Here is a 24,917-nt window from a genome sequence, read left to right as displayed (position 1 = left end):
AGGATGGCTCAACACTGTACACGTCAGCTACTACAGTGACTGAATTGACTGTAACAGTTAACAAAGAGCAAGTCTAGCAAGTTGAGCTCGTCGAGCAAGTTGAGTTAACAAAGAGCAAGTTGAGCAAGTCGAGGAGACTAAACTGCTTGGAGTAACCCTGGATTGTAAACTGTCAATGGTCAAAACATATGATACAACAGTAGCTAAGATGGGGAGAATTCTGCCCATAATAAAGCGCTGCTCTAACTTCTTAACAGCACTATCAACAAGGCAGATCCTACAGTCGTGTGGACAGGTGCCACAAAGAGGGACTCAGGAAAATTGGAATCGGCTCAGAACAGGGCACCACGGTTGGCCCTTGAATGTACACAGGGAACAAACATTAATAATATGCATGTAAATCTCTCTTGGATCAAAGTAGAGGAGAGATTGACAGCATCACCACTTGTCATTGTGTGTTACTGTTTTTATCATGGAGGGCTACTTTGGAAACAAGCATTTTAATTAATACTTTCAGGTGATATCCTCTAGGTCCACATTGTACATTTTGTTGAAAACAGTTGAAGTCGGAAGTTTACATAGACTTAGGTTGGAGTCATAAAAAAAAAATGTCAGCCTCTCCACAAATTTCTTGTTAACAATCTATAGTTTTGGCAAGTCAGTTAGGACATCTACCTTGTGCATGACACAAGTAATTTTTCCAACAATTGTTTACAGACAGATTATTTAACTTACAATTCAATGTATCACAATTGCAGTGGGTCAGAAGTTTACATACACTAAGTTGACTGTGCCTTTAAATAGTTTGGAAAATTCCAGAAAATTATATCATGGCTTTAGAAGCTTCTGATAGGCTAATTGACATCATATGAGTCAATTGGAGGTGTATCTGTGGATGTATTTCAAGGTCTACCTTCAAACTCAGTGCCTCTTTGCTTGACATCATGGGAAAATCAAAAGAAATCAGCCAAGACCTGAGAAAAGAAATTGTAGACCTCCACAAGTCTGTAATGAATATATTATGTTTTAAAAATGGTTTAACTGACTTAATTATTCCGGACCCTAGGAAGAGTAGCCGCTGCCTTGGCAGGAACTAATGGGAATCCATAATAAATACAAATACACAGAATGGCAGCTTATGTTTTTGTCAGTACCCAGCCAGTACCCAGCCAGTACCCAGCCAGTACCCAGTCAGTACCCAGCCAGTACCCAGTCAGTACCCAGTCAGTACCCAGCCAATACCTAGCCAGTACCCAGTCAGTACCCAGTCAGTACCCAGCCGGTACACAGTCAGTACCTAGCCAGTACCCAGTCAGTACCCAGTCAGTACCTAGCCAGTACCCAGCCGGTACCTAGCCAGTACCCAGCCGGTACCTAGCCAGTACCTAGCCGGTACCCAGTCGGTACCCAGCCGGTACCCAGTCAGTACCTAGCCAGTACCCAGTCAGTACCTAGCCAGTACCCAGTCAGTACCCAGCCAGTACCCAGGCAGTACCTAGCCAGTACTCAGTCAGTACCTAGTCAGTACCCAGCTTCTCCAAGTCCATATCCGTGAGTGTGTCTGCTGAGGGATTTATGATTGTGAAGAAGGCCATTCTTACCAGTGAAGATGACTCACAAGACCCCTATTTTGGCCACTTACGCTTTGAAAGAGACTTCTGGGACTGCCCTTTCAGCACTTGAGGACCTCTAGCTGAGCCCCCCCCTTCACAAGGTAGATCAGCCTCACTGGGGGAGCTGTCCTGAAGGATGCCCTTGTCCCCGGGCCTCCCTCCCTTCTTCACCTGCCGGCTTAGTGTCTCATCACTTAGCTATGCACATAATCCCTGGTTAGTGCATGTGAGCCACTAGGCCTGGGCTCTGGCTCCCGGCCTCCCGTTCTCACATGCTTGCTGGGTGGCTCCATGGTGACCATGGCAACTCTCATCTTCTCATGACACTTGGGCCTCAGTCATAGGTCTACATTCTCTGGTCCCTGGGCGTTGTTTTCAGTCAGCTTTCTGTCTCTTTCTGTCAACCCCCCCACCCCCCCCCATCTATGTCCATTTGTATCTCTGACTCTTTATTTAACTATTCACCCCTGCAGTTTTCTCCTGTTCGCATGCTATGCTCAAAGCCTGCGAGAATGGTCAGGGTTAGTGAAGTTATAAGTGATAGTTCACTCCAAAATGTCAGTTTGTCAGTGGTTTACATACCTCAAAATAGGTCTAATGTTGAGATGAGTCCATGCCGTGTGTGTATATGTCGTGATGCAATGCTAGTTGTAGCATTTGGAACGTGCATTTGGTAATCCATGCCGTGATTGGGAGTCCCATAGTGCGGCGCACAATTGGCCCAGCGTTGTCCAGGTTTGGCTGGGGTAGGCCGTCGTTGTAAATAAGAATTTGTTTTTAACTGTCTTGCCTAGTTAAATAAATCAAATAAAAATGTGCCATCCCATCCATTTAAAATGTAACCGTTTTTTTTTGTTGCCCACACTGAACTTTTTTTAGCATGAGGACAATGTTGGCCACAGTACAACATCAACTACTGGTTTACTTTAATGCAACTGGTCGTCAAATGAAATTCGGACCAATTTTTAAAATTTTGAGTCGGAGGTGTAAAATGAGAGCGTAAAACATACTGCAATCATTCATTGTGGCCCCTAAGTGCAGATCAGTTTACCCAACGGCTAGCCTTAACTATTAGGAGGGGGGGGACTAAAAACCATCAGCCCTTGAGCAGGGTAACCTACAGCTCTGTTTGGACCCACACTAACAAGTGTCAGTGATACCAGCCTGTCCTCCCCCTATGTGAATGCCATGTGAGAGGCGGCCCCATCCCTGCCCTGCCGCCTGAACACAAGGCCCTCCATTGACTTCTAACCTGTCGAGGGACATGAGGAGACAAAAGGGCCCGGGGCGGGGCCCGTCCCTCCAACAAGGCGGTGAACAAACGCTAACACGGCTGCAACTGTCCACCCCCTGAATCACTGAATTCATTAACCAACCGCAGAACCCATTCAGGCCCATATCCCCCTGATAACAGAAGGGGACAGAGATGGCCATAAAGGATGGTGGCAGGAGCCTTGCTAAGGGGACAAGAGGGAGGAGAAGAGGCTTTGTGTCCGTCTGCTGGCCTACAGATCGTTGCAGGCCCGCTACCAGACATGGGCGTCTTTGTGTCATTGGTACAATGGGGCTAACCATAAGTGAGCAGCGGGCTAGCCTTGTGGCCCGAAAATCAATCACTGTGATGGCCTTATGAGCGGGCCCATAGTTCCAAGTGAGGGTATCTTACTGTGACTTTTGATACTCTTATCCTTGGAATAATGGGACCAATGTCGTCCAATACGTTGTCTCAAGATTGCCCAAAAGCACCTTGAAGAACCTGGATGATCATCAAGACTCTTGGAAGAATGTTCTATGGACAGATGATTCAAAAGTATAACTTTTTGAACAACATGTGTCCTATTACGCCGGGTGAAAGCCAAACACTGCATTCCACAGTAAGAAATTCAGACCAACGGTCAAGCATGGTGGTGGTAGTGTGACGGTTTGGGATGCTTTGCTGCCTCAGGATCTGGACGACATTTCTAAATAGAAGGAACCATGAATTCTGGCATCGGTCAGTCATGTAACTATAGGCAGGACATTCCACAAGGCGTCCCAAGCCTCCAACTTTGTGAGAACAGTGAGAAATAAAGCCTGTGTTTGTGTGTGTTATTTAGGTCTTTCTATCCATCTTCATCTGTTACTGTCTGGAAACAAAATAATACAGGAAAGACTTACACCAAACATCTAATTCCACATGTGAGGCAACACCAGCCAGAAACCACACTGCTCTAAAGCAAGAGATCCTCATTCCAAAATGCCACTGTTGACCAAAAAGATGATCTACAAGTGGACACATCAATTCATGACTCCTCCACCTCCTCATCCCCATCACCATGAATATCCCTCAATGGCCTCTTCTTGCCCTGATCTCTGGGAGATTCCATTCCTTTCACTGGCACTGAGCAGCCAGGCACCCCTCTCTTCTCTTTCAGGGTCCCCTTCTAAACTCTAAATCCACCCATTCACTGCTATGGGCCCTGATCTCCACATGAAATACACTGTCTGGGCTTTAAAGCACCACATGAAATACACTCTCTGGGCTTTAAAGCGCCAGGCAGCGAGGTGGCTGGGAAAGCTCATAATTGATCAGTAAGTGTGATCAGTAACTTGTGACCGTGGTCAGCCCCCCATGAAGCCCACAGGAGTGTTTTAATATACAGATTTATTGGCAAATGGAATGGTTGAGTTAAGTTGTCAGAATGGAAGAAGGCATTTAAGCAATCCTCTGTACAGAGCAAACACAAGAGAAAATATCAATATTATTGTAGACATTTTCTGCAAATCACACATTCCTTGTGAGTTGTATCACAAAGGAAAGGAAGGAATTAAAAGTAAACAATCGTTACAATTAATTTTCTTTCTTTTTTTGTGGTTCTGACTATCAGTAAGGCATTTAAAGGATAGTTTGTTTTCTTACCTTGAAAGTTGTATATGGAAAAGGAGACTGCAATCCACACTGTGGTTTTCTTAAACTAGCCACTGCCATCAAAGGCTAATAGTAGCATATTCAGACAAAAAATCAATGAACGTCAATCTCCCCCGTTTATTGATGCCCAAATCATCTTAAAATAATTTCAAACCAAGTCGTTGAACAATAAATTCTATTTAACAGATGATTTGAGCATGACATTTAAAAAAGGTAAGGAAACAAATATGGAACTATTTAATTTCACTGAACTATCCCTTTAATACTTCTGGTGAGACCTTTACAGAGAGATATATTCCAAGTAATTGTTGACAAATGTTTAGGTCAATATTAACAAGCTTGGATGTTCACTACCGTTCAGAAGTTTAGGGTCACTTAGAAATGTCCTTGTTTTTTAAATAAAATCACATTTTTGTCCATAAAAATAACATGAAATTGATATGAAATACAGTGTAGACATTGTTAATGCTGGCAGCTTCATTAAATAGTTCCAGCAAAACACCAGTTTCAACATCAACAGTGAAGAGGTGACCCCGGGATGCTGGCCTTCTAGGCAGAGATGCAAAGAAAAAGACATATCCCAGACTGGCCAATAAAAATAAAGGATTAAGATGGCAAAAGAACACAGACACTGGACAGAGGAACTCTGCCTAGAAGGCCAGCATCCCGGAGTCGCCTCTTCACTGTTGACGTTGAGACTCGTGTTTTGCGGGTATTTAATGAAGCTGACAGTTGAGGACTTGTGAGGCGTCTGTTTCTCAAACTAGTCTATCTAATGTACTTGTCCTCTTTTGCAGTTGTGCACCGGGGCCTACCACTCCTCTTTCTATTCTGGTTAGAGACAGTTCGCGCTGTTCTGTGAAGGGAGTAGTACACAGCGTTGTACAAGATCTTCAGTTTATTGGCAATTTCTCGCATGGAATAGCTTTCAGTTCTCAGAACAAGAATAGACTAACGAGTTTCAGAAGAAAGTTCTTTGTTTCTGGACATTTTGAGCGTGTAATTGAACCCACAAATGCTGATGCTCCAGATACTCATCTAGTCTAAAGAAGGCCAGTTTTATTGCGTCTTTAACCAGCACAGCTGTTTTCAGCTAAAGGATTTTCTAATGATCAATTAGCCTTTAAAATGATAAACTTGGATTAGCTAACACAACGTGCCATTGGAACACAGGAATGATGGTTGCTGATAATGGGCTTCTGTACGCCTATGTAGATATTCTATAAAATACAGCTGTTTTCAGCTGGAACACAGGAGTGATGGTTGCTGATAATGGGCTTCTGTACGCTTATGTAGATATTCTATAAAATACAGCTGTTTTCAGCTGGAACACAGGAGTGATGGTTGCTGATAATGGGCTTCTGTACGCTTATGTAGATATTCTATAAAATACAGCTGTTTTCAGCTGGAACACAGGAGTGATGGTTGCTGATAATGGGCTTCTGTACGCTTATGTAGATATTCTATAAAATACAGCTGTTTTCAGCTGGAACACAGGAGTGATGGTTGCTGATAATGGGCTTCTGTACGCCTATGTAGATATTCTATAAAATACAGCTGTTTTCAGCTGGAACACAGGAGTGATGGTTGCTGATAATGGGCTTCTGTACGCTTATGTAGATATTCTATAAAATACAGCTGTTTTCAGCTGGAACACAGGAGTGATGGTTGCTGATAATGGGCTTCTGTACGCCTATGTAGATATTCTATAAAATACAGCTGTTTTCAGCTGGAACACAGGAGTGATGGTTGCTGATAATGGGCTTCTGTACGCTTATGTAGATATTCTATAAAATACAGCTGTTTTCAGCTGGAACACAGGAGTGATGGTTGCTGATAATGGGCTTCTGTACGCTTATGTAGATATTCTATAAAATACAGCTGTTTTCAGCTGGAACACAGGAGTGATGGTTGCTGATAATGGGCTTCTGTACGCTTATGTAGATATTCTATAAAATACAGCTGTTTTCAGCTGGAACACAGGAGTGATGGTTGCTGATAATGGGCTTCTGTACGCTTATGTAGATATTCTATAAAATACAGCTGTTTTCAGCTGGAACACAGGAGTGATGGTTGCTGATAATGGGCTTCTGTACGCTTATGTAGATATTCTATAAAATACAGCTGTTTTCAGCTGGAACACAGGAGTGATGGTTGCTGATAATGGGCTTCTGTACGCTTATGTAGATATTCTATAAAATACAGCTGTTTTCAGCTGGAACACAGGAGTGATGGTTGCTGATAATGGGCTTCTGTACGCTTATGTAGATATTCTATAAAATACAGCTGTTTTCAGCTGGAACACAGGAGTGATGGTTGCTGATAATGGGCTTCTGTACGCTTATGTAGATATTCTATAAAATACAGCTGTTTTCAGCTGGAACACAGGAGTGATGGTTGCTGATAATGGGCTTCTGTACGCTTATGTAGATATTCTATAAAAAATAAAAGATAAAAGCTTTTTCCACCTACAATAGTCATTTACAACATTTACAATGTCTACACTGTAATTCTGATCAATTTGATGTTATTTTAATGGATTTTTTTGTGTGCTTTTCTTTCAAAAACAAGGACATTTCTAAGTGACCCCAAACCTTTAAATGGTAGTGTATACTAGACAATACATCAGTTGTAAACCATGTACAAATTGAAAAAACAGATTAAAATTAGCTGTTAATCTCAGAGAATATAAAATACAATAAAAATGTGATTTCTTTTCAAAATAATTCCCTTTAATAAAAGCAGCAATTAGGTCAGGTGCAATGGTTTATAAATGTTACAAAATGTTACATCACCTCATTCCCACCCGTCACCTCACTTGGATACTCTAGGTCCGCTATTCTACAGAGATCAATTGTTTCATATGAGGAGATGGTACAGAATGTCACCTTTTTATTTGAGGGTATTCTCATACGTATCCGTTTTATCGTTTAGAGATGAAAGCCCTTCATGTATTTAGTCCACCTATTTGAACGTTTCAAGTATTTGACGCCTTTAAAATGGGAGGACTAGATACATGAAGTGCTTTCATTTCTAAATGGTTAAAGATATATATGAAAATACCTGACAATAAAAAGGTGCCATGCTGTACTGTCGCCTCATATGAAACATTTGATCTTAGATCCAAAATGCTAAAGTATAGAGCTGAATTAAAACGTTTTAGCTTCAGCGTCCAAATAAATACGTACAGGAATGTACGTGCACACACACCCACCAGGTTTTTTTCTGGAGCAAAATTAGGGTTAGGATCGTGGCTGTGACGGGGGCGTGGTGAATAGTGCGGTTGCCGACTGAACATTTTAGAGGCCCTCTTGGCCGCAGAAAAAAATGTCCTGCAATTCTACACATATGTCATGATGTGAGAGAAGAATAATTTTCAATATACATTTTCAGCAAATCTACACATTTTGCCATGTCTTATGTGTTGTTATGCTATCGGAGTGACTCAAACATAACAAAATCAAAGGGGGCCCCATGCCATGACAAAAATACTGAATGCATAATTTTTCTAATTTTTGATTCTCCCTAACGGGCTAGATTTTATTTGGGGTGATTGTTAGTTCTCAAAGATCATCATATTTATATATATATATATATATATATATATATATGGTTTAAGTCATTTAAGTTTACACTGAAAATGTTTTCCCATCCCAATAATTTTTTATTAAGTCTTGCCCAAGACTTTTCTATGCAGAAAAAACCCTGCACACACACACAGGCATCAGATCAACTCAAGTGTTCAGGTTTCACAAGAGTCACGGACACTCACATACTTCCACAGGAAGAATTACATTCATAAAGCGTAGCAAATTCTCAGAGAAACACAGCAATATATTATTGGTGCATTGGAATGTTATTCAATCTTGGCAAATACAGTAGTACCACTCACGCTTAAAACACACACACAGTGCTTTCAAAATGCATAATCTGGGTGTGTTGATAAAAAATATTTAAAAATCCCTCCATTTCCCTCAGTACGGTCCTGTTCACACGTTCTCTTTAACTCTTGACATTTCGTTGGAGCAGCAATCAAGGCAGGTGAGAAAGTGTTAGTGGACGATTCCATAGTTCTTAGTCTTTGTGAAGCTGAAAAATCAACCAGTGGTGAGTGCAAGGCAAGCCCTGTATTGGAAAGACATAATCTCTGGGCCTCGACACCAAGGCTAAACTAATAGCAAAAAGAGGGTAATATGTGCCCAGTATGGGGCAACCTGTCAGTAGTCACATTGCTGGGGTTCTATGTGTGGTTTGGGGGTTATGGGTAAGGACAGAGCAGTTAAGGTCTAGTTAGGGTCAAGAAGTTGACAGGATCACAGTCTGATTGCAAGCTCATGATGTGATTTCACATGATTCTTTTTGTTTAGTCCTGGATATGGGGCTAGTTGTCCAGGCAATGGAAGGTTCTAGACTCGATATTGGTTATAAACCAGGTCAGTTGTCCAGGCAAATGGAAGGTTCTAGACTCGATATTGGTTATAAACCAGTCAGTTGTCCAGGCAATGGAAGGTTCTAGACTCAATATTGGTTATAAACCAGGCCAGTTGTACAGGCAATGGAAGGTTCTAGACTCGATATTGGTTATAAACCAGGTCAGTTGTCCAGGCAAATGGAAGGTTCTAGACTCGATATTGGTTATAAACCAGTCAGTTGTCCAGGCAATGGAAGGTTCTAGACGCGTTGTTGGCGCGTTGTTGGTTATAAACCAGGTCAGTTGTCCAGGCAACAGAAGGTTCTAGACTCGATATTGGTTATAAACCAGTCAGTTGTCCAGGCAATGGAAGGTTCTAGACTCGATATTGGTTATAAACCAGGTCAGTTGTCCAGGCAATGGAAGGCTCTAGACTCGATATTGGTTATAAACCAGGTCAGTTGTCCAGGCAATGGAAGGTTCTAGACTCGATATTGGTTATAAACCAGGTCAGTTGTCCAGGCAATGGAAGTTTCTAGACTCGATATTGGTTATAAACTAGGGACGGGACGATATCAGTATTGCGATACTTGTTATTATCTTGGATAGGAAAAACAAAGCAGATTTAACTTCTTTAGGAAAACAGCCCTTATGTTGGAGTCACATTTATTTATTTTCCTAGCTATAGATGGGTTAGCTGACAATGTCACGAAAACGATGCACACACATCAAATGGGGCAGAAGTCTGCGTTGTTGTGATTCTGGATGGCTAGATAGATACCAAAAATTACAAGAAACTGCCATGTGGGGAATCGCAAGTGACTCATTTCAGCTAGTTTCATCTTCTTGATACCATGTCTTGTTTTGAGGTGTTTTGACTGATTTCATGTCAATGCTAATATGGCTCAAATTCGCTAGCTAGCTAACAACTTTTACAATGTATTTGAGAGACAAGTGCTCATTGTGCAAATGGATTTTGGTTTTCAATAAACATTGGAGAATAAATATAGTTGACATGTTGTCAACAATCTAAGCCAACCCATCTGTTTTTCCTCATAGTTACGCACGCGTCCGTTTTGTTACTCAACAACCAACCTGCCTATTGCAAACAATATTTTACTTACAGCAGGTTTTTAAAATACTTAAGAGTTTGGTCTGCTTCATGTTTTCATTTTTGCCATGGAAAAAATATTGCTATACTGGTATCATCACAGCCCTACTTGTCCAGGCAAAGGAAGGTACTATACTTGATACTGGTTATAAACCTGGTCCGGGGAATGGAAGGTTCTAGACTAGGTACTGTATGCCTCCCCAGTTGCACAGTGGTCTAAGACACTGCATCTCAGTGCTAGTGGCATCACTAGAGACCCTGGTTCGATCCCAGACTGTATCACAACTGGCCATGATCATGAGTACCATAGAGCGGCGCACAATTGGCCCAGCGTCATCCGGGTTAGGGGAGGGTTTGGCCGGGGTAGGCCGTCATTGTAAATAAGAATTTGTTATTAACTGACATGCCTGGTTAAATATATTTTTTTGCAGCTATATGTGGGTGTGGCCATGTGTCACATGCTGACAGTGTGGTGGCGGGTGCTGGTGGTGTAGGTGACGGTAGCAGGTTTGGGGGGCCAGTCGGGGTCCTCCTGCAGCTCCTGGGCGACTTGCATGTAGCGCACTCTGGGGGTCTTCCCCTTCCGACAGAACAGCCAGGAGAGGAACGCCGTGCACCAACGCTCATTAGCAGACTAGAAATAGTACATACACAAATCAAACAAGAAAACAGCAGACCACAGTAGGGTGATTCCTCACCAAACTAGGACAAAACAAAAAGACTTGGTTTGGGGGATTTTCACGAAATTTGGCGACATAGAAAGGTCTTTTGGAGGAAGGATTTGACACAGTGGGGTGTGAAATTACTGACACCCTTGATAAAGATGAGCAATAATGACTGTATGAAATAAATCATTCAAATACTGAGCTATATTGTATGTTCCAAAAAAGTAAGTAATATTTTTTTTCTCCCCAAAAGGTAGGGGTCAAAATGATTAACACCCCTAAAGATTCTAATGAATAAAGTAGTCAAAAGTTAAGTATTTGGTCCCATATTCCTAGCATGCAATGACAACATCAAGCTTGTGACTCTACAATTGTGTAGGATGCATTTGCAGTTCGTTTTGATTGTGTTGCAGATAATTTTGTGCCCAATAGAAATGATTAGAAAATAATGTATTGTGTCATTTTGGAGTCAAAATGAAACAAGAAACAAGAATATTGTTTCTAAACACTTCTACATTAATGTGGATGCTACCATGATTACATCTGAATCAAAGTTGTGAATTGTGAATAATGAGCAGTGAGAAAGCTAGAGGGTCAAAGATCATACCCGCAAGACATGCTAACCTCCAGTTATTGGTAATTGGGAGAGATTTGAATTACTTATTTTATAGTCATTATTGTTAATCTTTATCAAGGGTGTCAATATTTTCAAACCCCAATGTCTATTTGACATTTGTATCTTAAAGCATGATTGAGAAATAATTAATTGAAGTTGGAATAATTATTATTACCCAGGCCTCCTTTAAGACTCCATAATGTTTCATCTGTACGGGCTACAAAGCAAAAAATGGGTGTCATATGAAGCTTTACTGCTTGCTATGTAATATGAGTAGTATTTTGATTTTAATAACAATTAATTACATTCATGAATATTAAAAAATATCAACTTTAATATTTAATAAATATAAACTGGGTGGTTTGAGCTACATTTAGAGTTATGATCCAATTTGTTACATGCTGACCAGACCGGACACGTCGCGTGCGTCGCAAATTAAATGTAGAAATCCATGTTATTAAATTATTGCACCCACACTGCTCGCGCGCGCCAACGAGCGTCTGTGAAAACAAGGGCTAAAATAGAACTCATTCCTATTACTGACGCAGATTGCGCTGAAAGACCTGCCTCTCCCATCTCCTCATTTGTTTATAGAAGCAGGTACCCACGTGCCATCTCCTAATACAATGAAAGTTTAGATGCGATCACCATATAAGTTAAACGATAAAAAAGCCTGGAAGGAGGAGAGATGACTAGAAACGATTCGGTTGGCCGTTTTTTTTGTCGGAGTAGAGGTCCTTGTGCATTTCAGGTAAAATAACAACTCAATGTTTATATCCCAGGACAAACTAGCTAACAACAGCAAGCTAGCTAAATAGGACAAATTAACGTTAACTAGCAAGTGCAAGCTAACGAGCTAAATTGCCATACATGATTAATGATTTTCGACCTGTCCCCAAATTAATGTAATTGGTTCAGAGTTTGTTTTGATATTTTAACCTGCCTGTCGTGATCGCGTTTGGTGTGGGGGGCAAAATAAATGTGCGCACGATGGCGCACGCGCGCAGCCGGTTTGGGTTCCATGTTAGCGTTACGCTACAGAGTGAATGTGAAAATGGATTCTAAATGGTCGCCCTCTGCTGGTGATTTGCAGGATGTGAAATGATGCAAGTAAAAGGAGGGCTGTAATTGGTTAGATTGCCTACTATGCCAATTTCTCTGTATAAAATGGGCCATAACTTAGAGCAGTGGTACTCCTTATTTTGTGGCTTGCGGTGATTTTCCTATTTTCCATTCATAATACGTAACAATGATACAATTTCAATTCAATGTGATTAATGCAAGCCTGAATCACTTTATTGAATATATATTGTTCCCTGGACGGCAGATAGATGGCAGTATGCTGTTGAACAGAAAGGCCGAAATAGAACGTAACTGCTCAGCTACAGCGACCAACACATCAGTTTGCTACTAGCTAATTTTGCACTCTAGTAGACATGGATCGATTTATTGTAAAAAATATATATATATATATATAATAAAAAAAAAAGAAGAAACGTAAATCTACTGACAATGAAAATGAGGTGAAAGTGCTGGAGAACAACGTGACAGCTATGCACGAACAACCACCGGAGAGCCAGGAAAATCAGGAAGATGGCAGCGGGGAAATGCAGCTAGCTAACATGGCTAGTAACGTGGGTCCGGGGGCAGAAAGAAGCATACGGTCGATTCAAGAAGAAAACAGAAAGTTCCAAGAGAAATTGACTTTTTTTTTGTACTGTATAATGGGACTAGCTCACTTAGTCTTATTTGTCAGACGGCAGTCAATTGTTTTAAACGAGCAAATTTAGAGCTACATTTCCAGTCACATCATGTCCACTTTGACAAAACATATCAGCCACAAAGCAACCTAAGAAACAAAATAGCACAGCTCAAAGGACAACAACAAATGATGGACAGATATGTTGCAGCGAAAACGACAGAGGCAACATGAGATGGGTGGATACTAGCGGTATCTGCTCAAATCTGGCATCACTATACTGCTAAAATCTGGCATCAGATATTTTCGCTCATCCAGGCTACCTGCCTCCCCATGTGTACGTATATATTTGTGATGTGCTGTACATCAAATCAATTGCATGTGCTCTATTGCTCAGAATTTGCTCTCAATTGATATTATTGGAAGAAAAAGTACAACCATTTAAAGATCTGTGCGGCCCTCTGAATGATTGTCTCAACCCAAAGTGGCCCACTTACAAAACATATTGATTAACACTGACTTAAGAGTATATTATGTTCAACAATATATTGAACAATTAGTCAAATATTTTCAATATTGATGTTTATATATTTTTTTATAGGCTGACCAATGTAAAATTGTTATGGAAATGAAAATACTACTCATATCACAAAGCCAGAGGTAAAGCTTCATACAACACTTTTTGGCTTTGTAGCACCACATTATTACTCAATTACGCTTTCAGATACAAAAGGTCAAATATATGTCAACAATCCTTCCTCCGAAAGGAACCTTCTATGGATTATATTTAGTAAAAATCCACCAAATCATGGTCTTTTTCCCCCTAGTTTTGTGAGCAATCACCCAGTATCAGCATAGACCACAGTTGCCTTTAGTCGAGTACAATTCTACACATGTTGCTAATCTCATGTTATTTGACACATTTTGCAATGAGGCTAAGAGAACATTTTGTTGCTTCAAAGCTAATTTCCAGCAATTCTACACATATTGGCGTCGGGCAGAGACAAAAATGCGCCGTTTTATAGTTAATAGCATGCTATTCTACACATTTTGCAATGAGGCTAAGAGAATTTAGATTTTTTTTAAGCAAATGTCCTGTAATTCTCAACATTTTTGCTATGGCTTATGACCTGTTCATATGCTTTCTGGGGAGGGGGGATTGGAGACCTCCAGGGTTCTGGGGAGGGGGGGTGGATTGGAGAACTCCAGGGTTCTGGGGTGGGGATTGGAGATCTCCAGGGTTCTACGGGGGGGGGGGGGGGGGGGATTGGAGACCTCCAGGGTTCTGGGGGGGGGAGTGTGTGGTACGCCAGTGGTTACTTTTCAAATGCTACAGAAAGTATTTTTATTCCTAGTAATAATGCATGATACAGAGCATTCGGTAAGTATTCTGACCCTGACTTTTTCCACATTTTGTTACGATACAGCCTTATTCTAAAATTGATTAAATTGTTTTTTTCCCTCATCAATCTAAACACAATACCCCATAATGACAAAGCAAAAACAGATTTTTAGAAGATTTATTTAAAAAAATAATTAAAACTGAAATATCACATTTACATAAGTATTCAGACCCTTTACTCAGTACTTTGTTGAAGCACCTTTGGCAGCGATTACAGCCTTGAATGTTCTTGTGTATGACGCTATAAGCTTGTCACACTTGTATTTGGGGAGTTTCTCCCATTCTCTGCAGATCCTCTCAAGCTGGGGCGGCAGGTAGCCTAGTGGTTAGAGCGTTGGGCCAGTAACTGAAAGGTTGCTAGATCGAATTCCCAAGCTGCCCCTGAACAAGGAAGTTAACCCACTGTTCATAGGCCATCATTGTAAATAAGAAATAAGATTTTGTTCTTAACTGACTTGCCTAGTTAAATAAATCAAAAGCTCTGTCAGGTTGGATGGGGAGTGTTGCTGCACAGCTATTTTCAGGTCTCTTCAGAGATGTTCAATCGGGTTCAAGTCCAGGCTCTAGTTGGGCCACTCAAGGACATTCAGAGACTTGTCCCGAAGCCACTCCTGCATTGCCTTGGCTGTGTGCTTAGGAATATTGTCCTGTTGACCCAGTCTCCAGACCAAAGAGTTCAATCTTGGTTTCATCAGACTAGAGAATCTTGTTTCTCGTGGTCTGAGAGTTTTTAGGTGCCTTTTGGCAAACTCCTAAGTGGGCTGTCATGTGACTTTTACTGAGGAGTGGCTTCCATCTGGCCACTCTACCATAAAGGCCTAATTGGTAGAGTGCGGCAGAGATGGTTGACTTTCTGGAAGGTTCTCCCATCTCCACGGAGAAACTCTAGAGCTCAGTCAGAGTGACCATTGGGTTCTTGGTTATCTCCCTGACCAAGGCCCTTTTCCCCCGATTGCTCAGTTTGGCCAAGCAGCCAGCTCTAGGAAGAGTCTTGGTGGTTCCAAACTTCTTCCATTGAAGAATGCTGGAGGCCAATGTGTTCTTGGGGACCTTAAATGCTGCAGGAATGTTTTGCTACCCATCTCCAGATCTGTGCCTCGACACAATCCTGTCTCGGAGCTATACGGACAATTCCTTCAACCTCACTGCTTGGTTTTTGGTCTGACAGGCACTGTCAACTGTTGGACCTTATATAGACAGGTGTGTGCCTTTCCAAATCATGTCCAATTAAATGAATTTACCACAGGTAAACATCTCACGGGTGATCAATGGAAACAGGATGCACCAGAGCTCAATTTCAAGTCTCACAGCAAAGGGTCTGAATAATTATGTAAATAAGGTATTTCTGTTTAGTTTTTTTTATAAAGTAGCAAACACTTTTAAAAGCCTGTTTTCGCAAGCCTGTTTTCACTTTGTCATTTATGGGGTATTGTGTGTAAATTGATGAGGAAAATGTTTTATTTAATCCATTTTAGAATAATGCTGTAACGTAACAAAATGTGGAAAAGGGAGGGACAACTACTATGGGTCATAGTGGGGGGGGGGGGGGGGGGGGGCGGCAACTACTCGATCTACAAAGTGAAAGAGAACAAGATAAAGGGGCAAAGCCTAAACATTCCCAACCTGAGGTGTGAGAGTAGCGGAGGTGACGGCCATGCCATCGCTGCCCCCCTGCTTGTCTCGACTGAACACCAGCTTCCATAAGATGATGTCAAGGACCAAAGTCTAAGGAAGATTTCATTGGGCAGGAGTGAAAACAAAATGGCTGCTGATCGTCCATAATTAGGGGGTGATGATCAGGTTATGAGCAAAGACAAGGATGTCACTCAGAACAACAGTCAAAAATAAAAGCACACATTAATTAAGAAATATTGATTCAATGTGGTTGTTATATTTGATTATTGAGGGATTGTATCAATTGATTGGATTGGTGTCATTTAATAATCACAAATGTCTACATGCAAGATTCTCAACAAGCTGAATCCTGTAGAGACAGATTGTAGGGTGAATACACATGAAGTTCCCTATAGCATACTGTACCTCCAATAGGAAAGACACAGCAGCGTTCACTAGGACAATGATGACCACTGTTATGCGCCATTCATGGGGAACACACACAATCTACGGGGAAAGAGCGCAATGGGATGGGGTTAGCTAGTCTCAAGACAAAAGCGTCACAAGGCAAAGCATACACTACACCACATCATGCCAGGCAACGGCAGCCATTTTGGGTCGACCATTTTGTCTCACTCACCTCCAGGAAATTGTCGATGGCAGGAACAGGATACAGCATGATCATGAAGAGGAATATGTACAGAGCCATACAGGATAGCATGAACGGCCCTATTGACATTGGTTCAAACAAAATGAGGTCACCAGTAACTAGGCCATTTTGCTGCTCATATGGACAATTTAATATAATTAGTGTCAGGGTCAATTACATTTAAATTCCAGTCAATTCTGGAAGTACACTGAAATTCCAATTCTCTTCCATGCTTTTCAATGAAGAACATTTGGAAATTAAAATTTAATTTGGTTAACTTTCTGAATTGACTGGAATTAAAGCCCAGATTGACAAATCAATACAGTAAACCATAGCTTTATAGTAAATGTTAGCTCTATGTCAAACAATAACATTAGCATCTTAAATCTGCTGTTACTGTGGATTCAAACACAGTTGACAATACACAAGTGGAGCTTACAGTTTTTATAGCTTGGCTGTCTGAAAGGTTTTCCCTTGGAGAAGATGATGGCCACTGCCAGGTACTGGAAGGAGGAGACGTAGAAGAGTGTAGTGTTCTCATAGTTCCTGATGTTCTTGTGGTCGACATGTGACGTTATGTTGGGACCATGGGTGAGATTGGCACTGGAAACATTACAAGCACTGTTGAAGAGAAACTTGGGTTAGCATGAAGATAACTTTCTTGGACATAAGTCTGTGTCTTGGACACAGCTATTGTACCTCAGATTGTTTCCAGGATTTGCCAAGACCGCAACTGTCATCCAGAGCAAAAGTTAAAGGGTCTATTGACCTTTAGATGGACTTCCTAGATGGACTGGTGGAGTACCCCTTATCAATCCCTTAGAACCCCAGATAACTTTCTTGGACTTCTGGATTGAGTTGTTGGACCATCTGAGGTTGTGTCCTACAATTCTTTTTTGGACCTTCCATATAAAGTAAGTGTCTCAGATCATTTTGTTGGACCATCAGATAATATTTTGGATCATATATATGGTCCAGATGACCTTTTGGACCATCAGATAAATAGCCAAATAGGTGTCCCAGATTCCTTCCCCCACAGCACAGGTAGTGCAGTACTCACTCTGAGAGGGGCGTCCATTTCTCGTACCAGTTCTGGCCCCGGACCCAGAGGAAGGCCAAGATCTGGAAGGCCAGACAGGTGAGGATCTGGGTCAGCACGGAGAACAGCAGAGGGCCTGAGATTAGACTGGACGGGGGGCGCTGCGCCACCAGAACCTTCCACGCCGGGTTCAGACTCACTTACAATAAATAATGAACAATAGGAAATCAATAAATGGCAGTACATTTTTTATCAATTTTAGTCATTAATTTCAGTGATACAGCAATTAGGATGTGAATATTTGAGTCCCCATGAAGAAACTATCAATGCCTGCTTGGATACTCAACTCAAGTAATGCTGGTTAAAACATTCTGGAGACAGGTTTCTATTACTCACTTGTGAAGGCAATGATCAGAATGATAGCAACGTCAATGAAGAGGAACTGGAAGTCTCCCAGGTTGCTGAGGATCTAGAACATGGAGACACAACCCCTTAAAACTGATCTCAAACCAGTCATTACCTTATTCATCAGTTGATCATAGTAGCTAAACTGATCTGGGACCAGTACTCACAGAGTAGAGGAGCGTAACACTGAGGTACTGGATGATGCTGTACAGGGCCATGAACTTGAACACACAGAAGGAGGTGATGAGAGCAGCTCTCCCCTCTCTGTGGAGAAACAACAGGCCATCATTCAGACTGGCAACTCTGAGACTACTTTGATATAGCACTTCAAATACTTCAACAGATACATTTTATTCCACAGACAGATATTTGACAGGTACAGTGACTTGCGAAAGTATTCGGCCCCCTTGAACTTTGCGACCTTTTGCCACATTTCAGGCTTCAAACAAAGATATAAAACTGTATTTTTTTGTGAAGAATCAACAACAAGTGGGACACAATCATGAAGTGGAACGACATTTATTGGATATTTCAAACTTCTTTAACAAATCAAAAACTGAAATATTGGGCGTGCAAAATTATTCAGCCCCCTTAAGTTAATACTTTGTAGCGCCACCTTTTGCTGCGATTACAGCTGTAAGTCGCTTGGGGAATGTCTCTATCAGTTTTGCACATCGAGAGACCGATTTTTTTTCCCATTCCTCCTTGCAAAACAGCTCGAGCTCAGTGAGGTTGGATGGAGAGCATTTGTGAACAGCAGTTTTCAGTTCTTTCCACAGATTCTCGATTGGATTCAGGTCTGGACTTTGACTTGGCCATTCTAACACCTGGATATGTTTATTTTTGAACCATTCCATTATAGATTTTGCTTTATGTTTTGGATCATTGTCTTGTTGGAAGACAAATCTCCGTCCCAGTCTCAGGTGTTTTGCAGACTCCATCAGGTTTTCTTCCAGAATGGTCCTGTATTTGGCTCCATCCATCTTCCCATCAATTTTAACCATCTTTCCTGTCCCTGCTGAAGAAAAGCAGGCCCAAACCATGATGCTGCCACCACCATGTTTGACAGTGGGGATGGTGTGTTCAGGGTGATGAGCTGTGTTGCTTTTACGCCAAACATAACGTTTTGCATTGTTGCCAAAAAGTTCAATTTTGGTTTCATCTGACCAGAGCACCTTCTTCCACATGTTTGGTGTGTCTCCCAGGTGGCTTGTGGCAAACTTTAAATGACACTTTTTATGGATATCTTTAAGAAATGGCTTTCTTCTTGCCACTCTTCCATAAAGGCCAGATTTGTGCAATATACGACTGATTGTTGTCTTATGGACAGAGTCTCCCACCTCAGCTGTAGATATCTGCAGTTCATCCAGAGTGATCATGGGCCTCTTGGCTGCATCTCTGATCAGTCTTCTCCTTGTATGAGCTGAAAGTTTAGAGGGACGGCCAGGTCTTGGTAGATTTGCAGTGGTCTGATACTCCTTCCATTTCAATATTATCGCTTGCTCAGTGCTCCTTGGGATGTTTAAAGCTTGGGAAATCTTTTTGTATCCAAATCCGGCTTTAAACTTCTTTACAACAGTATCTCGGACCTGCCTGGTGTGTTCCTTGTTCTTCATGATGCTCTCTGCGCTTTTAACGGACCTCTGAGACTATCACAGTGCAGGTGCATTTATACGGAGACTTGATTACACACAGGTGGATTGTATTTATCATCATTAGTCATTTAGGTCAACATTGGATCATTCAGAGATCCTCACTGAACTTCTGGAGAGTTTGCTGCACTGAAAGTAAAGGGGCTGAATAATTTTGCACGCCCAATTTTTCAGTTTTTGATTTGTTAAAAAAGTTTGAAATATCCAATAAATGTCGTTCCACTTCATGATTGTGTCCCACTTGTTGTTGATTCTTCACAAAAAAATACAGTTTTATATCTTTATGTTTGAAGCCTGAAATGTGGCAAAAGGTCGCAAAGTTCAAGGGGGCCGAATACTTTCGCAAGGCACTGTACTTGTGCCAAGTAATTTATAACAACTGTATAAGGACTGTCAAATAAAGAGACATTTGATATTGTTGATGAAAAGGGATGCCATTTCCTCTATAGGTTTATTCCAAGATTCCTGCCTTCCAGGGAGTTGTCTCTGGCCACTGTGCTTCTGCGTTGCTTGCTCTTTGGGGTTTTAGGCTTGGGTTACGGTAAAGCACTGTGACAACTGATGATGTAAAAAGGGCTTTATAAAAAACATCTGATTGATGCTACAGTACCTAATGAGGTTGGGCACACAGGAGATGTTGGCGGTGGAGGAGGTGAAGGGGGAGGCGACCGAGGCCTCCAGCTCTGACAGAGAGATCCCACTGTGAGCTCTCTTTAGGGCCTGGAGATAGCAGAGGGAGGAGGGGAGGTCACTCGATGTGCTCCAAATAATTGCTTGGAACATTGGTTGTGGGTTTAATTCCCATGGAGGCCAGGTGAAAGGTAATAGCCTGTCTGCTAAAATACATTTTATAGCAGAGTTAAAAGAGGGCGGCATTACAGGAAAGAGACGTCTGTTCCTAATAGTGGCGTCAGGAGAATAGTGTCCTCTTATGGAATCTACTGACTAATGTCATACTGCTTGAACTGTGTACAGTTTGAAAACAGCTGATCCTATGGTCTGAACAGTGACCCTGATCATAGCAACACTAATCTGCCCCATTCAAGCATTTTCTTTTACAGCAAATCAAATCAATATATGCCATTTAGCAGCTGCTCCTATGCAAAACAACTTACAATCATGTGTGCATGCATTTTACATAAGGATGGTCCCGGGAATCAAACCCACTATCCTGGTGTTGCAAGCGCCATGCTCTAACAACTGAGCTACAAAGGACCACATTAATTGTAGTAAAACATGCTTTTAAATTATGAGAGGAAAAACACCGAGTACATCTCTTCAGAACAGTAGTACACATAAAAATGACAACCCCATACTTACGCCACAGTCATTGGCACCATCACCACACATCCCTACAGTATAGCTGCAAAGGGCAAAAAAATAAGAGGCAATTAAAGCCAAGTGGTCAACATATTATTTCGCTGGATGACAGAAATGTAGCATAATGTAGTTTCCCAGTAAGCACAAGACGTGATTCCAAAAGGACATATTTTCATCCAAAAATAACTATTTTGAACGCCTTGTGCTTGTAGGGGTTAGTGCTGAAGAGGAGACTCACTCCACACTCTGTAGGACCTCTACCAGCTGAGTCTTCTGGTCAGGAGCCATGCGGGCGAATATTGTGGCATGCAGTGCCAGCTACAGCACCACCCAGTGGACAGACAGAGCATAACACTAGCATCAAATAACGTGGTATTAGTGTGACGAAAGCTGCGTTTACACATGCAGCCCAATTCTGATCTTTTGCCCAATTAATGACAAAAGAGTTGATCTGATTGGTCAAAAGACCAATGAGTGGAAAAATATCTGAATTCGGCTGCCTGTGTAAACAGAACAAGTTCTCATTTGCAACTGCGACCTGGCCAAGATAAAGCATAGCAATTCGACACATACAACAACACAGAGTTACACAGGGAATAAACAAAACATACAGTCAATAATACAGTAGAACAAACTAAACAAAAAGTATATTTACAGTGAGTGCAAATGAGGTAAGTTAAAACCTGTTGAAACTAGGGGGCACTATTTTTATTTTTGAAAAAAATACCTTCCCAAAGTAAACTGCCTATTTCTCAGGACCAGATGCTAGAATATGCATATAATTGACAGCTTAGGATAGCAAACACTCTAAAGTTTCCAAAACTGTAAAAATATTGTCTGTGAATATAACAGAACTGATATTGCAGGCGAAATCCTGGGAAAAATCCAATCAGGAAGTGACCCTTATTTTGAAACCCCTGTCTTTCTATGCATCCCTATTGCCCATTGAAAGGGATATCAACCCGATTCCTTTTTCTACGTCTTCCCTAAGGTGTCTACAGCCTTTAGACGTAGTTTCACGCCTTTATGTTGAAGAATGAGCGTAAACGAACACATTGCGTAAATGGCCAGCTGATGGCTCTGAGTGATTCTTGCGTAAAAGAGAGAGGTAGCCATTTTTCCTCCCGGTCCTACTGAAAAGCCAACTGTCCCAGTTGATATATTATCGAATAGATATTTGAAAAACACCTTGAGGATTGATTATAAAAAATGTTTGCCATGTTTCTGTCGATATTATGGATATAATTTGGATTTTTGGCGTTGTCGTGACCGCTATTTCCGGTGGATTTCTGAACATAACGTGACAAACAAACGGAGGTATTTTGGGTATAAAAAGAATCTCTATAGAACTAAAGGAACATTTGCTATCTAACTGGGAGTCTCGTCAGTGAAAACATCTGGAGATCAGAGGTAAACGGTTAATTTGATTGCTTTTCAGATTTTTGTGACCAAGCTTCCTGCTGCTAGCTGGACATAATGCTATGCTAGGCTATTGATAAACTTACACAAACGCTTGTCTTGCTATCGCTGTAAAGCATAATTTCAAAATCTGAGACGACAGGGTGATTAACAAAAGGCTAAGCTGTGTTTCGCTATATTTCACTTGTGATTTCATGAATATGACCGTTGTGCTATGCTAATTAGTGTAGTTGCTGACAATTCTCCCAGATCCGGGATGGGTAGTTCCAAGAGGTTTTAAGGCAATAAATAGGCAATGGTGGCAAAGTAATTACAATATAGCAATTAAACACTGGAATGGTAGATGTGCAGATGATGAATGTGCAAGTAGAGATACTGGGGTGCAAAGGAGCAAGATAAATAAATAAATAAATACAGTATGGGGATGAGGTAGGTAGATCGATAGGCTGTTTACAGATGAGTTATGTACAGGTGCAGTAATCTGTGAGCTGCTCTGACAGCTGGTGCTTAAAGCTAGTGAGGGAAATGTGAGTCTCCAGCTTCAGAGATTTTTGCAGTTCGTTCCAGTCATTGGCAGCAGAGAACTGGAAGGAAAGGCGGCCGAAGGAGGAATTGGCTTTGTGGGTGACCAGTGAGATATACCTGCTGGAGCGCTTGCTACGAGTTGGTGCTGCTATGGTGACCAGTGAGCTGAGATAAGGCGAGGCTTTACCTAGCAGAGACTTGTAGATAACCTGTAGCCAGTGGCTTTGGCGACGAGTATGAAACGAGGGCCAACCAACGAGAGCGTACAGGTCGCAATGGTGGGTAGTGTGTTGGGCTTTGGTGACAAAGTTTGTGGAGTAGAGTGTTGGAGACTATTTTATAGATGACATCACTGAAGTCGAGGATCGGTAGGATGGTCAGTTTTACGAGGGTATGTTTGGCAGCATGAGTGAAGGATGCTTTGTTGCGATATAGGAAGCCGATTCTAGATTTAATTTTGGATTGGAAATGCTTAATGTGAGTCTGGAAGGAGAGTTTACAGTCTAACCAGACACCCATGTATTTGTAGTTGTCCACGTATTCTAAGTCAGAGCCGTCCAGAGTAGTGATGCTGGACGGGCGAGCAGGTGCGGGCAGGGAACGATTGAATAGCATGCATTTAGTTTTAATAAGGGTTTACCATCTAGGTATTACAAACCCAGCTCAGTTAAGGGAGGCACTGAACACTAGAATGTAGCAATTTAGTACGTCTGTCATCGTACAGTCATTTAATTTCTATTGTCCAAACAGAGTGATGGAGTTTGGCACTGACCTTTTGGACTAGGTCAGGGAAGTGTTCGGTGATGACAGCAAAGGACCTGCCACTCATGGCAAAGTGGTATCCCTGCTCCTGCTGCTTGTGCTGCTCACCATAAGCCACATGGCCCAAATCCTCAAGGCTGATTTCCACTGACTGGGGAACAATAGAGAAAAGGGCGACATGAACGGCCATGATGGATCATCAGTTGCAACAACATCAATGAGGAAAGAAACTGTGTCCTTAGGCTACAGGACATGTAATATACTGAATATACACATATTGCATTATTCACCCAGGGAGTACTTTTTAAGCAAGTCTCACTTTGTTTCCAAGTGAGACTTGTTTAATAGACTCATATCCTGTCTTTATAGAATAGTTTAATATCAATCCACGTCTTTTAATTAGGTTTTTCCCCTCACCTCAACACGGTTGTCTTTGCTGGTGACGTGGTTCTCTGTGTAGTGCCAATTGATCGTAGCAGGATGGATGTCTTTGGGAGGTGTGGCGTCTGCTACGATGACCCTCTCATGAGGGGTTATCATCCCACAGTCTCTGGCTACTGATATAGCGGTTAGCATATTATCGCCTACAGTCAGACAGAGAGAGATGACAACGAGATGCAAAACAAGTTAAATGACTAACATGTAAGATGCTCAACATTTTCATTGTTATCAGTGTAGGGGTGGCAGCCAGTCGTAGTTAGCTTAGTCATTCCAAATGACATAACAGCAGTTTATATGGCTTTGCAGTACTGATGGTTGCTTCAGTGTAAAGTGCTGGTGGGACTATGGTATTGAATATTGGTAAGATTGGTACATGCTACAGTACAAAAAGGCACAAGCAAACCTAAACAATCTCTCAGAATACTGACAACATTTTGTATTGTAGATGAAGACTGTATATGATTGGCTTATTCACCTGTAACCATCACAGTGCGGATGTTTGCACGTCGCAGGTCTTTTAAAACCCCAGAAGTCTCTTCCTTTAGCTTGTTTTGCATGATTATGAGCCCAAGGAACTCCATATTGGTCTCTATGAGATCTCTGACAGGTATAGAAAACAGATCAATCAATTAAAGAATAAGAATTTATCCCACATAATCCAGCAAA

General features: G+C 41.6%; 1 protein-coding gene across 3 annotated transcripts in view; it reads right to left on the bottom strand.

The window, feature by feature from the left end:
• Window positions 1-7,034: 7,034 nt before the first annotated feature.
• The window catches only part of LOC109872169 (probable cation-transporting ATPase 13A3), a 41,828-nt gene continuing 23,945 nt past the window's right edge, over window positions 7,035-24,917 (bottom strand). The window contains exons 20-33 of one of the 3 annotated variants that reach the window (XM_020463293.2): window positions 24,727-24,851; window positions 24,228-24,394; window positions 23,821-23,961; window positions 21,343-21,422; window positions 21,105-21,147; window positions 20,395-20,504; window positions 18,300-18,396; window positions 18,124-18,196; window positions 17,749-17,926; window positions 17,128-17,309; window positions 16,680-16,768; window positions 16,466-16,546; window positions 16,049-16,150; window positions 7,035-10,677 (exon numbers count right to left, since the gene is read on the bottom strand). In XM_020463293.2, coding sequence (XP_020318882.1) covers window positions 10,498-10,677; window positions 16,049-16,150; window positions 16,466-16,546; window positions 16,680-16,768; window positions 17,128-17,309; window positions 17,749-17,926; window positions 18,124-18,196; window positions 18,300-18,396; window positions 20,395-20,504; window positions 21,105-21,147; window positions 21,343-21,422; window positions 23,821-23,961; window positions 24,228-24,394; window positions 24,727-24,851 — 1,648 coding nt within the window. In that variant the 3' untranslated portion in view covers window positions 7,035-10,497. Of the gene's footprint in view, window positions 10,678-16,048; window positions 16,151-16,465; window positions 16,547-16,679; window positions 16,769-17,127; window positions 17,310-17,748; window positions 17,927-18,123; window positions 18,197-18,299; window positions 18,397-20,394; window positions 20,505-21,104; window positions 21,148-21,342; window positions 21,423-23,820; window positions 23,962-24,227; window positions 24,395-24,726; window positions 24,852-24,917 lie in introns of those variants that run through there. The other 2 variants (XM_020463294.2, XM_031806809.1) reach the window with 2 other exon arrangements.

The sequence above is a fragment of the Oncorhynchus kisutch genome, linkage group LG27, assembly GCF_002021735.2.
Source record: "Oncorhynchus kisutch isolate 150728-3 linkage group LG27, Okis_V2, whole genome shotgun sequence".
NCBI classification, from domain to species: Eukaryota; Metazoa; Chordata; class Actinopteri; order Salmoniformes; family Salmonidae; genus Oncorhynchus; species Oncorhynchus kisutch.
The sequence above is the reverse complement of the archived record's forward strand: the minus strand, read 5'-3'. Positions and strand labels throughout refer to the sequence as shown.